At 42.2% G+C, this 15,239-nt stretch overlaps 1 protein-coding gene across 1 annotated transcript in view; it reads left to right on the top strand.

The window, feature by feature from the left end:
• ptprn2 (protein tyrosine phosphatase receptor type N2) overlaps nt 1-15,239 on the top strand; it is a 172,086-nt gene that overhangs the window by 132,725 nt on the left and 24,122 nt on the right. The window contains exons 13-15 of the mRNA XM_079661853.1: nt 2,688-2,903; nt 6,974-7,177; nt 14,887-15,034. Of these exons, the coding sequence (XP_079517979.1) occupies nt 2,688-2,903; nt 6,974-7,177; nt 14,887-15,034 (568 nt within the window). The remainder of the gene's footprint in view (nt 1-2,687; nt 2,904-6,973; nt 7,178-14,886; nt 15,035-15,239) is intronic.

Genomic DNA, 15,239 nt, shown 5'->3' with positions numbered 1-15,239 from the left:
TCCCTGAGCGACACATCAAATCAAAGCCCATCGTCCCCTCTCAAACCTCGCGACGCTTGATTAAAACGACGTGCTCGAAACCACGGCAATCAGCAGAAGGCCAAACACAGAGATCGAACAAACCACCGCTAAAAACATTGTCAATTAAGCTCCACAAGGTCAGAGCGTGGTGTGAGGGTCTTGTTTTGTGCAACAACACGTAGACATCCTGCAGACGGCCCCTCAGGATAAATGTCAGCGCCGTCATTAGCGTTTATTTAGTAGATTTCATTCACTTCACACATCAGTCCTTCACTGTAGGAGCCTGCGGATGCTTCTGTGCGTTGATATTGCCATGCAGAGCGTTATTGGCCGGTCACATTAGATCTTTTTGTGAGAAAGGAAGGATAATTTATCCAGGGAAAATCCAAACTAACTTGGCAGGACGTCCATATTCGATGCAATCTCTAACAGATTCACTCATTCTCTCCATAATGCATGCAGAGAATGACCTGCTGATGCATTCCTGTATTGATATTTTGTAATATCTTATTATCTGGTCAAATTACATTAAATCAGTGGCTTATTGCAGATGATTGATGCAGAGAAAACTCCATATTTCATGCAGTCTCTAACAGTAGCTACATGTATGCTCATCATTAATTACGCTTCCCAATTAATGCTCCTAATTATGCTTTTAAAATGCAGCAGTGGGGCCCAAGGGGGGGGGGGGGGGGGGGCTTTATCAGTACAGTAAATGCAGCAATTAGAAACACAAAGGGCCGTTCTTTAACCTGAGCTGCTGATGGAAATCTCTCATGTTACATTAAAAACAGGTCGTTGTGCAGCGAAGGGGGGGGCGGGGGTTTCTGAGTTTAGGCCCCCATTAGCCTTGAAGCTAATCCATCCAAACCAGGACCAGAGGAGATCATTAAACCCCAGTTTGTTAGGATCCAAACCAAACCGTGCCAGATTCAAAAAGGGGGGGTACATATCTATAGTTGGTGGAGTAAGGGATTACACCTCATGTGTTAGCGTCATCTCGCAGCAGTTCACTTTATTGACACTAGGGGGATTTTTTCCACATATTTTTAGGAGCTGCTAAACTTAAAGGACGCTGTAATGACATTAAAACCACCTTTTTTAATAGATTAAATAGACAGGAGACGGTATTCTCCCAGATTCATCAACAAATACATGCTAAAAATGCTAGCAGGAGTTACAAGACATTTAGAAATCAAATGTGTTATCTGTCAGCTACTAAACTGTAGTGTGTGCTCGTGTGTTTCAGTGTTAGGCTACTGCCTGAATAAAAGGCAGGTTTTCTTATACATAAATTAATTTCTGACCCTAAATATATATTAAAACATGAGGGTGCTAAGTACAGGGAACAGCGGGACAGGAAGTGGAGGTGGCACATGTTTTTAAAAGCTGATTAATTGCATATTTTAAACCACAAAAAGCTGCATCCTCTCCTCCTCTGACAGCTTCTCTTCCTCGCTGTGTGTTAGAAAAACTCTCCCTGGTCCCCGGCTTGAGCTTGAACCTCAGGATCCATGTATCTGTGATCCTCTCCATAATGGAAGGAGTCATCACATACAGAGCATCAACTAGTTCCTGAACAGTGTCCTTCACATGCTGATATCCAAGAGAGGGAGTTCCACAGTCACAAGATGGAGGAATAGAAAGCAGTATTCAATGTTTACTTCAGATTAGCTCCACGTCAGAAATGAGCATGCTTGATATATGTCTCTCTCCATAGAGGCTGAATCATCATGTTAATCACATAGCTATCATATGCCTCAAACAGTCCTGATGCTCTTCTAGGTCATCACACATCCTGTCATGTACACTCAAAAAGTTTCTTAAGTTGTTGTTAAAGATTAAGAATATTGATTTGGAATGAGTAATAATTGCTTTTCCTAAAACTGATCAGTATAAATTCTCGAATATCTTTGACTGAAATTTACCAAAGATATTAAGAATATCTTAAAAATATAATTTGTTAGTCAAATACTCATCAACTTAAATAATATTAATATTTTAAGACAAAATTAACTGTTGGATTTGTAAGCATTTATTTTGGTATGTCCAACTCAAACAATTACTTTGGTGATATTTTGAGATTTTATTAATAATAATAATAATATAGCTTTTTATTATTGTGATATCTAGTTTTTAGAGTGTACTCAGCTACAGTTGGGATACCTTTGTTAGCATGTTACTCTCATGTTGGAAGAGGACGTTCAGTGTCCTTTAAACAAGGTCCTAAATATCTTAATACCTTTTAGTAGAGCGGGCTAATGAGCGGGACAGGAAGTGGAGGTGGCACATGTTTTAAAAGCTGATTAATTGCATCTTTTAAATCAGGAATAGATGCCTCTGTGGTGGAAATTCCACACTTAATCACCTTCTGGTATTAAATGTTATTTAATAAAGAGTTATAGCGATGAACAGAACCAATCTATTTCCAGCTGGAAGGAAGAAGTGAAATGGCTTTATACAGAGGAGGAGCAGGAAACACAAAGGGAGTGAGACAGGTGTGATAAAGGTCCAGTCTGTGGAGTCTCAGAGAACAGAAGCCGGTCTTTTGTTTGAAAGGCGTGGTTCCCATCAGGACAGATACATTTCATCTGTGAGAAACCAACCCAGGATTGACATGTAACCAAATGAGACCTCTGACAGCTCTCCTCCCTGTGTGCCCGCAGAGAGGCAGCCTGACGGAGATCCCGGTGGTGAAGACGACCCGCGTGGAGTCGGGTCAGTTCCTCTTCCTCTCCGTCCTCTGTATGATCTTCATCCTGGTGGCGCTGCTCGTCTCCACCACCTTCTTCTGCCTCCGTCAGCGGTCACACCTGCGTCTGAAAGAGAAACTGAGCAGCCTGGGGACGGACACCAGCACCGACGCCACGGCAACCTATCAGGTGAGAGCAGGGGTTTTCTGGGAGCCAATCAGGAGCCAGGAGAAGTACACACATGCTTTACTCAAGAAGAAGTACAGATACTCGTGTTTAAAAATAATAAAAGTATTTGTGTTCTAAATGTAAGGAGTCAAAGTAAAAATTCGTCAGAAAAGTAAGTAGTGGAGTAAAGTACTGATACCAGAAACATGTACTTAAGTACAGTAACAAAGTATTTGTACTCCAATACTTCCCACCTCTGTGAGCCAATCAGGAGCCAGGACGCTCATCATCTCAATCTCAATCTTTGTTCATTTATATAGCACATTAAAAACAATAATTAAAAACAAGTTGTGCTCTGCTATTGGACGATGATTGGTTTGTGAGAGTGTGTGTTTGAATGTTTCTCTTCAAATGCTTTCATGACGATTTTAATTATATTGATTACTTTTTTGATTCAATTAGGTGTTTCTTTTTAATTTAGCTGCACTTTTTAATCTATTTAAAAAATCATATGCTCTTTAATTATTATATTTTAGTCCCTAATGCTCCAATATATATCCGCTCAGTTAAATTATTCAATGCTCACCCTTGCCTGAGGGGTGGGTGGGTGGGTGTGTGTGTGTGTGTGTGTGTGTGTGTGTGTGTGTGTGTGTGTGTGTGTGTGTGTGTGTGTGTGTGTGTGTGTCAGGCTGTATTGATTTTCAGTGTTGGGGCTCAGCTGTGCCCGTGTGACACTCAGAGCAAATGTATCAGCATTTTTCAATATTTAATCAGGTTTGCACAGAGCTGAGGTTTGTATATGTGAATATATGTTAGCTAGATATTAAGAATAGTGGAGAGGAGAGAACTCTTTAAAGTAGAGACACTACATACTGATATACACCTGAACATCAGCAAGAGAGAACTCTTTAAAGTAGAGACACTACATACTGATATACACCTGAACATCAGCAGGAGAGAACTCTTTAAAGTAGAGACACTACATACTGATATACACCTGAACATCAGCAAGAGAGAACTCTTTAAAGTAGAGACACTACATACTGATATACACCTGAACATCAGCAGGAGAGGACTCTTTAAAGTAGAGACACTACATACTGATATACACCTGAACATCAGCAGGAGAGGACTCTTTAAAGTAGAGACACTACATACTGATATACACCTGAACATCAGCAGGAGAGGACTCTTTAAAGTAGAGACACTACATACTGATATACACCTGAACATCAGCAGGAGAGGACTCTTTAAAGTAGAGACACTACTTACTGATATACACCTGAACATCAGCAGGAGAGGACTCTTTAAAGTAGAGACACTACATACTGATATACACCTGAACATCAGCAGGAGAGGACTCTTTAAAGTAGAGACACTACATACTGATAAACACCTGAACATCAGCAGGAGAGGACTCTTTAAAGTAGAGACACTACATACTGATATACACCTGAACATCAGCAGGAGAGGACTCTTTAAAGTAGAGACACTACATACTGATATACACCTGAACATCAGCAGGAGAGGACTCTTTAAAGTAGAGACACTACATACTGATATACACCTGAACATCAGCAGGAGAGAACTCTTTAAAGTAGAGACACTACATACTGATATACACCTGAACATCAGCAGGAGAGGACTCTTTAAAGTAGAGACACTACATACTGATATACACCTGAACATCAGCAGGAGAGGACTCTTTAAAGTAGAGACACTACATACTGATATACACCTGAACATCAGCAGGAGAGGACTCTTTAAAGTAGAGACACTACATACTGATATACACCTGAACATCAGCAGGAGAGGACTCTTTAAAGTAGAGACACTACATACTGATATACACCTGAACATCAGCAGGAGAGGACTCTTTAAAGTAGAGACACTACATACTGATATACACCTGAACATGAACCCTTTAACGTCTCGTTTAGATGAAACTCTCTGGTTCTTACTGCCTCTCATCATTATAGTTTTTGCAGCTGAGCTCCAGAGGGAAATATCTCCGTGATAGATATCAGGAGGAAATAGCGTCTGCTTTCACGTGGCATTTTCCTCGGCTCAGTTATTAATTGAATATGCAAATGAAGTGGAGATGACTCCCGACACCCTACATGATGGGGTTTCTAGATTATAGAGTAGGAGAAGACCACACCTTAAGGGGAGAAACATCAAGTACAGGGGCACACATCTCACATGTCTTAGAAAAGACTACGTTTTATGACCTGGGAGGAAAAGCTGAGTCACTGGGAGCATCAAAAAGAGGAGATTATACTTTTAAAATGGTCCAAATGCAATAATATCTCCTCTGTGGTGGTTCTATGCATTCACCGTGAAGACTCCTGTTAGATTGATGCATGTGTTCTCCTCTCTCTGCAGAAAAATGATACAAATTCTTCTTTATTTGGGGCTTTTTACGGCATGACTGTGCATTCTGAGGGTTTTGTGCAGACTCACTTTTTGTTAGAACAACTAAAAGATGCATTTTTGAACAATGAAGACAGGTGTTGTGTGGCAGCCAGGTGTGAGATACTGAATTGATTCTGTAAATCAGAGTAGTGCAAAGTACATTTACTTAAGTCCACAAACCCACCCAGAAAAATAAGTCTAGGTGAAACGTTTAAAATATTCTAAAGGCGTTTTGTCATTGAAACCAGTTTGTAGGAGTTGAGGGTATTCGGGGGTAGGGAGGGGTACCGAGCCCCGGGCTGAATTATTAAAGACCGTGGTACCGTTAAGCTCCGACGTTATCTGTCTTTTTATCGCTACTAGAGACATCAAAAAAAATATCTCGTATGTATTATTGCTACACAAACATTATATTAAAGTTTTAGTGTCGCCAACTCCGTTTCTAATACACAGAAAGACTGCAACATGCGTCGATGATTATTTTTAGTATTTTCGATCTTTCCAATCCAGACGAGAGATCTCTCTCTCCGTCTGTGTGCGAGGGGGCGGGGCAGTTTACACACACGCAGCTGCTACATGCAGCAACACACACACACACACACACACACACACACACACACACACACACACACACACACACACACACACACACACACACACACACACACACACACACACACACACACACACACACACACACACACACACACACATACACACACACACACACACATACACACAGCTGCTACATGCAGCAACACACACACACTGCGGAGATGGCGGAGAGAACTCGCTCCGAGGTGTGGTTAAACTTGACCCGTCTCGATGTGGACAATGCTCGTTACCAAAAGTGCAATAACAGTTTATCATATAAAGGCGGTAACACGAGCAATTTGTCTAAACATTTATCAAAGTGCTCCACATCCAGACGGAGGAATGCACCGGGTTCCACTGTCTTTCTAGTAGCTCTGTAGCCCCGTCCACGAGTTTCCACGTCAGGTGTTATGTATGCTAGCAGCAACACACGGAGTTAACTCAATGATACAAACATGGGTTAATGATTAGAGGTAACTGAGTTATTTATTTAGTTAAAGTTTCAGCTATTCTGTTCACAGTTCTGTCCTCAGATTATTTAATACCATTTGTTAAAACATTGTTGTTTCTTTTGATGTGAAATATTATTTATTTAATTTAAATAAAAAGTAATGTTATTTTTGTTCACAATTTGTTTATTTTTTATCTCCAAAAGAACCGATAAAAGACCGGATCAATAAGCGGTATCGATGAAAGTACTGTATTACCGTTAAAACCTTAACGATACCCATCCCTATTCGGGGGTATTATTGTGATGCCTTTAATGCCGTCTTACACATTATTTGCATTAAACATGAGACCTGATCCTGCAGAGCTGAATCCGCTCTTTACAGAAGAAACCTTTTCCAAAGAAATGAGGAAGTTTAATAAATATTTGGCATTTCCAGAGATCTGAATGCAAATAATCAAAATGCATAAAAAATACTCGAAGGAAACGTGGCTTGATTTGAATTCGCCCAGAGCTTCTGTAGAGTAACGGAGTATTTGTACTCCGCTGCTTCCCACCTCTGGATTTACTGAACTGATTGAGTAGTGGAAAGTACATGTTGTTAATTGTAACCCCCCCCCCCTCTCTCCTGCAGGAGTTGTGTCGGCAGAGAATGGCGATCCGAACCTCTGAGCGCGTCGAGCGTCCGGAGACTCTCAGAAACTCTCGTCTGAACAGCGTCTCGTCTCAGTTCAGCGACGGGCCGGCAGCGAGTCCTTCGACCCGGAGCAGCACCTCGTCCTGGTGCGAGGAGCCAGTGCCTTCCAACATGGACATCTCCACCGGACACATGATACTGGTGAGGACTCTTTAAAGTAGAGACACTACATACTGATATACACCTGAACATCAGCAGGAGAGGACTCTTTAAAGTAGAGACACCACATATGAATACACCTGAACATCAGCAGGAGAGGACTCTTTAAAGTAGAGACACTACATACTGATATACACCTGAACATCAGCAGGAGAGGACTCTTTAAAGTAGAGACACTACATACTGATATACACCTGAACGTCAGCAGGAGAGGACTCTTTAAAGTAGAGACACTACATACTGATATACACCTGAACATCAGCAGGAGAGGACTCTTTAAAGTAGAGATACTACATACTGATATACACCTGAACATCAGCAGGAGAGGACTCTTTAAAGTAGAGACACTACATACTGATATACACCTGAACATCAGCAGGAGAGGACTCTTTAAAGTAGAGACACTACATACTGATATACACCTGAACATCAGCAGGAGAGGACTCTTTAAAGTAGAGACACTAAATACTGATATACACCTGAACATCAGCAGGAGAGGACTCTTTAAAGTAGAGACACTACATGCTGATATACACCTGAACATCAGCAGGAGAGGACTCTTTAAAGTAGAGACACTACATACTGATATACACCTGAACATCAGCAGGAGAGGACTCTTTAAAGTAGAGACACTACATACTGATATATACCTGAACATCAGCAGGAGAGGACTCTTTAAAGTAGAGACACTACATACTGATATACACCTGAACATCAGCTGGAGAGGACTCTTTAAAGTAGAGACACTACATACTGATATACACCTGAACATCAGCAGGAGAGGACTCTTTAAAGTAGAGACACTACATACTGATATACACCTGAACATCAGCAGGAGAGGACTCTTTAAAGTAGAGACACTACATGCTGATATACACCTGAACATCAGCAGGAGAGGACTCTTTAAAGTAGAGACACTACATACTGATATACACCTGAACATCAGCAGGAGAGGACTCTTTAAAGTAGAGACACTACATACTGATATACACCTGAACATCAGCAGGAGAGGACTCTTTAAAGTAGAGACACTACATACTGATATACACCTGAACATCAGCAGGAGAGGACTCTTTAAAGTAGAGACACTACATACTGATATACACCTGACCATAAGCAGGAGAGGACTCTTTAAAATGAACAAGATGTAGCTTTGAATGTTCTCTGCTCTTTGAAAACCACACACAGCGTCATTTCTCTCCGTTGATCAGTTTGGATGTGTCTCTTCTTCGTCCCTTTTTCCATCACTCTTCTGTTTTTGGTTTATCTCGCCTCAGTTGTCTCCATCTGTCCCCCCACCCCCCCCCCCTCTGTCTGTCCTCCTGCTGCAGCATTGTAACGTAGACATTTGGATGAGAGCTGCACTAAAGCTTAAAACATCATCATCCCTCTGATTGTCATTTTAGAAAAACATGGTAATGTCTTTTTGTTTATCGGGGCGTTTCAAAAAGCCTCCACAATGGATTGTTTCTGATGCTGCTCGACTGTGGCTTCGTTCATTTGAGACAAGCTTGATAACAGAGACGGATAGCTGCCTGGCAGTGTTCCCATTACAGCAGAGAGCATTCATCACGGCCTGTGTACCGCCGGGCTGCAATGAATGAGAGAGAATCTGAGTAATGCCTCGTGTTAGTAGATGGGTTTTGTTGCTCTCATCAAGGCTTGTTTGTGAAGCCGTGCTTTTGAAAACATTGACAATAGCAAAGCATGTAGCCCCGCAGGAACAGAAGGAGGCTGTGAATCATTCCTATGAGCTCTTATTTATTATTAACCCCACTTTGTCCCGGACCCTCATCTCCTCTGATTGACGGGGGGGGTGTCACATAGGGGGTTCTTCTTTCAAATTCCACCTCCATCTCGGATGAAACCATGTGTGAGATTGCCTTGTTATCGCTGATCTCAAAACCTATATTTCCCATCATGCTTTGCTCTCTGGAGTTCACACCGTGTGGAGATAGATGATGAATACCAGGCTCTCCAGAGCACATATGCTGGGTGGGGGGGGGGGGGGTCCTATCACCTCACATAAATGCTAGGAAGCTTCTTAAAAACTCCTGCATAACGAACTTCAGACTGCCTCTGAGCGCTGAGTCATCGCTCTCTCATTTTCTATCTTTTTCTTGCCTTTTTCAGCAACTTAATGATTTAAAACCTCAGAATGATTAACCGGTGATGCAGCGATGCACACGTTGCTTATGAGGCTGTCTGTCTGTTTCCCTGCAGTCCTTTCAGCACCATGGACAGCACCTTAAACTTGATTTTCCTCAACAACAAAAAAACACTTATTTCCAAAGAAATGTTTATTAATCACCTCTGTTGTGATAAAACAAATATTTAATTATGTTGGCTGTATTTCAGCCACAATGGACTATCTCTAACTGTTGTGTTTTTATTATTTTATTTTATTTATTAGTATTTTTTATTAATTAATTGTAATTAAATATATTTTTTAAATAGTATTTTTATTTTGTATTAATACATTTTTATTTCATGTTTTTAAATAGTAGTTTTATTTAATTTAATATTCTATATACTGAAATCCTGAAGTGGTCGATCAGGAATTCTTTTTTTCTATTGTTTTAATGATTTAATTTAACGTATTTGCTCAAAATAACAAAATATCCTCACAATGTTAAATGTGCTTTATTAGCAAAACGCTGCCAAACAATGTGCTCTATTCATTTATACAATACTATCCACAGACGCAAACCTGTATGTGTATTTATTGAAGAAGACACAATGCACATTAATCAACATTCAGAGCACTCGTCATGTAAAGGTTCCAGATGTAGGCGCCTCTTAAAGCACAGTAATCAGGTTACTTTGACCTGATGACACTCAGGTTCGTCACCTTGCCTCAGGTCTATGTTACGTAATAACCCCCCTGTTGTTGCTCTGAATGCGACGTCGTTGGTGTTACCTGTTGTGTCTGGATTCCTCCTGATTTCTCCCAGCAGCCTCTCTGCTCAGGGGGATTAGACATTGTTATCCCAGCCTTCTGATTGGCAGACATAATCCCCCCCATTCAGCAAAGCTTTGTTACTTCTGGAAGAAAAGGCCTCGGTCCGCCGCCTGCATGGCATTACATCTGCAGGGGTCTGAGTCTGGAAAGCAATCGATCGAGAACATCGTTTGAATAACAGAGGAGGCAATTCAGAGCGGGTTTTATCCAAGAGCGTGTGTGTGTGTGTGTGTGTGTGTGTGTGTGTGTGTGTGTGTGTGTGTGTGTGTGTGTGTGTGTGGGGGTGTGTGTGTGTGTGTGTGTGTGTGTGTGTGTGTGTGTGTGTGTGTGTGTGTGTGTGTGTGTGTGTGTGTGTGTGTGTGTGTGTGTGTGTGTGTGTGTGTGTGTGTGTGTGTGTGTGTGTGTGTGTGTAGGCGATGCACGACAACACACACACTGAGAGTTGACCAGTGGTAACAACATTTAATCCAGTACTGCACTTAAGTACTTACAATTCTTTTTTGCGCATATGTTGTGCGTTTACTAGGGCTGTCAGTCGATTAAAAATATTTAGTCGCGATTAATCGCATGATTGTCCATAGTTAATCGCAAATTAATCGCACATTTTGTATCTGTTCTAAATGTACCTTAGAGGAATATTTTTCAAGTTCTTAATACTCTTATCAACATGAGTGGACAAATATGCTTTATGCAAATATTTATTATCATTGGAACAATGACAAATATTCTCATGAATATTAAACTTAACAACCTCTGAACATTACAAATATTCGCCTCAATTCAACCTGGAACCTCTCATACAATAATAAAATACAGTGTGTGTGTGTGTGTGTGTGTGTGTGTGTGTGTGTGTGTGTGTGTGTGTGTGTGTGTGTGTGTGTGTGTGTGTGTGTGTGTGTGTGTGTGTGTGTGTGTGTGTGTGTGTGTGTGTGTGTGTGTGTGTGTGTGTGTGTGTGTGTGTGTGTGTGTGTGTGTGTGTGTGTGTGTGTGTGTGTGTGTGTGTGTGTGTGTGTGTGTGTGTGATGGATCGTTGGAGCTATGTGCAGCTCAAGGCATATACGGTACGTCTACACTACAGGCATCAAAAAATGCTTTCAACGCTTCGCCCATTCACTTGAATGGGGTGACGTAGAAGATTTTTAATCTTCGCCGAACTGCATTGTGGGGAGCATGGCATGGCTTTGCAAGCATCACGAGCATCTATCGGCATCAAAAGTTGAACAATGTTCAACTTTTGAGGCTCGATGCTTGGCATCAGCCAATCAAATTCCGTTTATGCAAATCCCGCCAGTGCAAGCTCAGCCAATCCAACCGCGTGCAAGCTGGGAGAGCCAGACCGCAGTTCATTTCCTCATATTCCAAACGAGATATTACGGTAGCAAATCAGCCGGTTCTTTACGACCGGAACTATTTACCGGGATACAAACCGGAGGAACCAGGCATGGAGGGAGGTGGCAGAGACAGTGGGTGAAACTGATAGTTTTTTCGCCTGTTTGGAGAGTTTATATCCAGTTTACTTCGTTTTAACATTGCTATTGCTTTGTATGTCGGGGACGGGAGATTCATGTGATTGGTTGCTCGCAAAAAATCGCCAAGCTTCAGACACGCCCAGCTTCAAGATTTTTTCATGCCTGTAGTGTAGATGGGCCATGCTCGAACGGGAGCTGCCGGACGCTGCAATCATGTTGCGTGCACTATCCGTGCTGAGTGTGCTGACTTTTCCCACAATGTCCCGCTGTCTGTCTACCTGCATGAAGTCAAGTGCTCGGCGTAGTTGTCGGCGAAATGTCGCTCCTCTGTTTTCATTGAAACAGCTCCTTATATCCGTTAGCGCAGCTAGCTAGCACCAGATGCTAACAACAACACGTAAGGTGTGCCTCTCGCGCCACACATAAACACACCCTCCCGGTCCTCCCGATGGCCAGTCGCTGCCTGCCGGTGAGCGTGGGAGTGTGGTCTGCCACAAGCGGGCGGCAGGAGCGGGGCTGTCAGCATCAGCTTGTAGATGGTATTTTAAACTCGATGCGTTCTGAAACTACGGGGCGGCCGAGGACAAAAAATACACATGCGTTAATCACGTTAAAAGAATTAGTGGCGTTAATTTTTTTTTGCGTTAACTTGACAGCCCTAGCGTTTACACCTCTAGGCCACCGTACAGTTAATAAATCATACATTGTAATGGTTATTAAGGCGTTCATGGGTTCATCACATGGTAAAAGTGGGTTATTGAGTTCTTCTTCCATCTCTTGAGTGGACTTTTGTACATATATAAATCGCTTTTCGCGTGCATAAAAATACAGTTCAAAGCATAAAAGCAGATATGTCAGAAACATCCCTTCAGGTTCTCATTGTGCTCTCATTGTCCTCTCATTGTAAATCAAAGCAGTCTCTTATTCTGTCCTCACCGCGGCCTTAGTGGCCTCTTCAGTCCTGAACAATAACTGTGACTTCTATCGTCTGCACACTTTGTAATGTTCTTACTTAGCAGGATATGTGCATTCATGATCGATCACAGAGTAATTGCCTATCATGCAGTGTAAATTTCGTCAACGAAAACTATGACGAAAAATGTTCGTCAACAACCTTTTTTACATGACTAAGACGAGACGATGACGAGCTAAAAATAGATTCTTGATAACGAAAACTATGACGAAATGTATATTTAGTTTTCGTTGACGAGACGAGACTAAGGTGTTAATGGTGGACTATCGGACAATCAAAATGCAGCGTATTTTCCCCCAAGTGTCCATCTTGTCTGTCAAAATGCATCTTACGTTTATAATTTGCAATATTATTATTTCCGCTCTCTTCACTCCAGAAGAGCGATCTCCCTGTGTCTCTCTGTGTGCGGGGGGCGGGGCCTAACAGACATGCTGCAGCGGACACAGAGATCTGCCGGGGACGGAGCGTTCAGAGAGAATAGAGACACATTTTGACTAACATTTTATTTTTCATCGACTAAAACTAGACTAAAACTACGAAGGATAGGAATGACTAAAATGTGACTAAAACTAATAACCATTTTCGTCTAAAGACTAAGACTAAATCAAAAACAGCTGCCAAAATTAACATTGTTATTATGTGTTGGACGAGCTTATTTGTGATTAGCACCTTTGCAGGATTGACTGTATATATCCCCTTTTTAAAGAGCGAATATGTCGGGTGTAACAATGGAGCGTCACCTCTGTGCTCAGCCCCACTACACCCTCTTTAATACGGGATACAAACCTCTGGGTTTCACTTTCAATGTGTTAGCCAGCTGATCCCTGACACCAGTGTATGAGTCTGTAATCTCCTGCCTCACACAATGGCGGACTAAACCATTTAACCCCATCGGGAGGGGGGGAGCTATGATACAGGAGACTAGGAAGACGCTACAAAAGATCCTCGTCTTGCAAAGCTTCCTTAAGACTTGCCCTGGTTTGGGAGAACACACACACACACACACACACACACACACACACACACACACACACACACACACACACACACACACACACACACACACACACACACACACACACACACACACACACACACAGACACACACACAGACACAGAAACACACACCCTTCCCCCTCTCCTTTTTCCATCTTTGTCTCTCTGGCGAATTCAATTTTGTCTTCTCCAAGCGAACGGCTTAAAATGCAGACAATCTTATCTGAGCGAGCAGTGATGGGAACGCCACAATGCAAAGACAAACCTTTCAGGAGTCCTTAATTGTGTGTGTTTGTTTCTCGGTTAAAAACACACACACTTTGCACACCTTCCTCAACTCACAAAAGCTTACAGTGGGACAGTGTTGCTCCATGACACCTGGTTGTGGCTGTAATGGAGAGAGGCTGTTGGAAAACATATTGTCTTTTTACAGCAGCGGTGTCAAGAGCTTGCAAATAATGTACTACGTTTATTATACGGTTAAATGCCGCTTTACAGAAGCACTACATGTCCCACAATGCATCTCTTTGAGTGCAACCATGATGCTGATATGCCGCGATGAAATTTAGTTAAAGGTCCCCTATCATCCTCTTCTTCATCAATATATCACAGGTCTCAGATATATCCAGAGCCTGTCTCTGATTGGCTGAAACACCAAACAGATCATTGAAGCATTACCCATAATCCCCTCTGTTTCAGCCCTGTTTCCAAAGGGCTGATTCTCTGTCCGTTACTTTAGATGAAAATAAGGAGCCCCTCCCCACGCCCCTCTGAGAGACATTTTTTTTACAAAGAACTCAATGGAGCTCTAGAGGAGATTCAGGGGATAATGGTTACACAAGACAAAACATCGTTATGACATCATAAAGTCTTTGTTCCTGAAACTTTCAGAGTCTCTTTCAACAGAGGGGACACATGTTGATGTAGAAGAGACATGAAGAAGAGAGGACACATGTTGATGTAGAAGAGACATGAAGAAGAGGGGACACATGTTGATGTAGAAGAGACATGGAGAAGAGAGGACACATGTTGATGTAGAAGAGACATGAAGAAGAGGGGACACATGTTGATGTAGAAGAGACATGAAGAAGAGGGGACACATGTTGATGTAGAAGAGACATGAGGAAGAGGGGACACATGTTGATGTAGAAGAGACATGGAGAAGAGGGGACACATGTTGATGTAGAAGAGACATGAAGAAGAGAGGACACATGTTGATGTAGAGGAGACATGAAGAAGTGGATTTGCGTGACCTTAAAGGCTGACCTCGGGTCTGTTTTCTCCCCCTCAGTCGTACATGGAGGACCACCTGAAGAACAAGAACCGTCTGGAGCGGGAATGGGAGGCTTTGTGTTCGTATCAAGCCGAACCCGGAGCCTGGAGCGTGGGACACGGAGAGCAGAACTCCAGGAAGAACCGCTCTGACGCCGTGGTCGTATGTGAGTCACCCCTAATGTCTATTCAGGGTCTTTGTTGGGGGGTTTCGAAGCCAAAAGCGAGGTGTTAAACCCAGAGATGACTCAGTATTTAGCACTTCCTGTCACCTGTTCCGGAAGTCAATGGTTTTCTGAATGGTTGTTTTTAGCCTGGGATAACATCTGTGGTTAATACTGAAGAGGTTTGAAGCAATCTATGAATTATAGC

The sequence above is a fragment of the Notothenia rossii genome (assembly GCF_949606895.1).
Source record: "Notothenia rossii genome assembly, chromosome: 12".
Classification (NCBI taxonomy): domain Eukaryota; kingdom Metazoa; phylum Chordata; class Actinopteri; order Perciformes; family Nototheniidae; genus Notothenia; species Notothenia rossii.
Note: the sequence above shows the minus strand (reverse complement) of the source record. Positions and strands in the feature narration are given on the sequence as shown.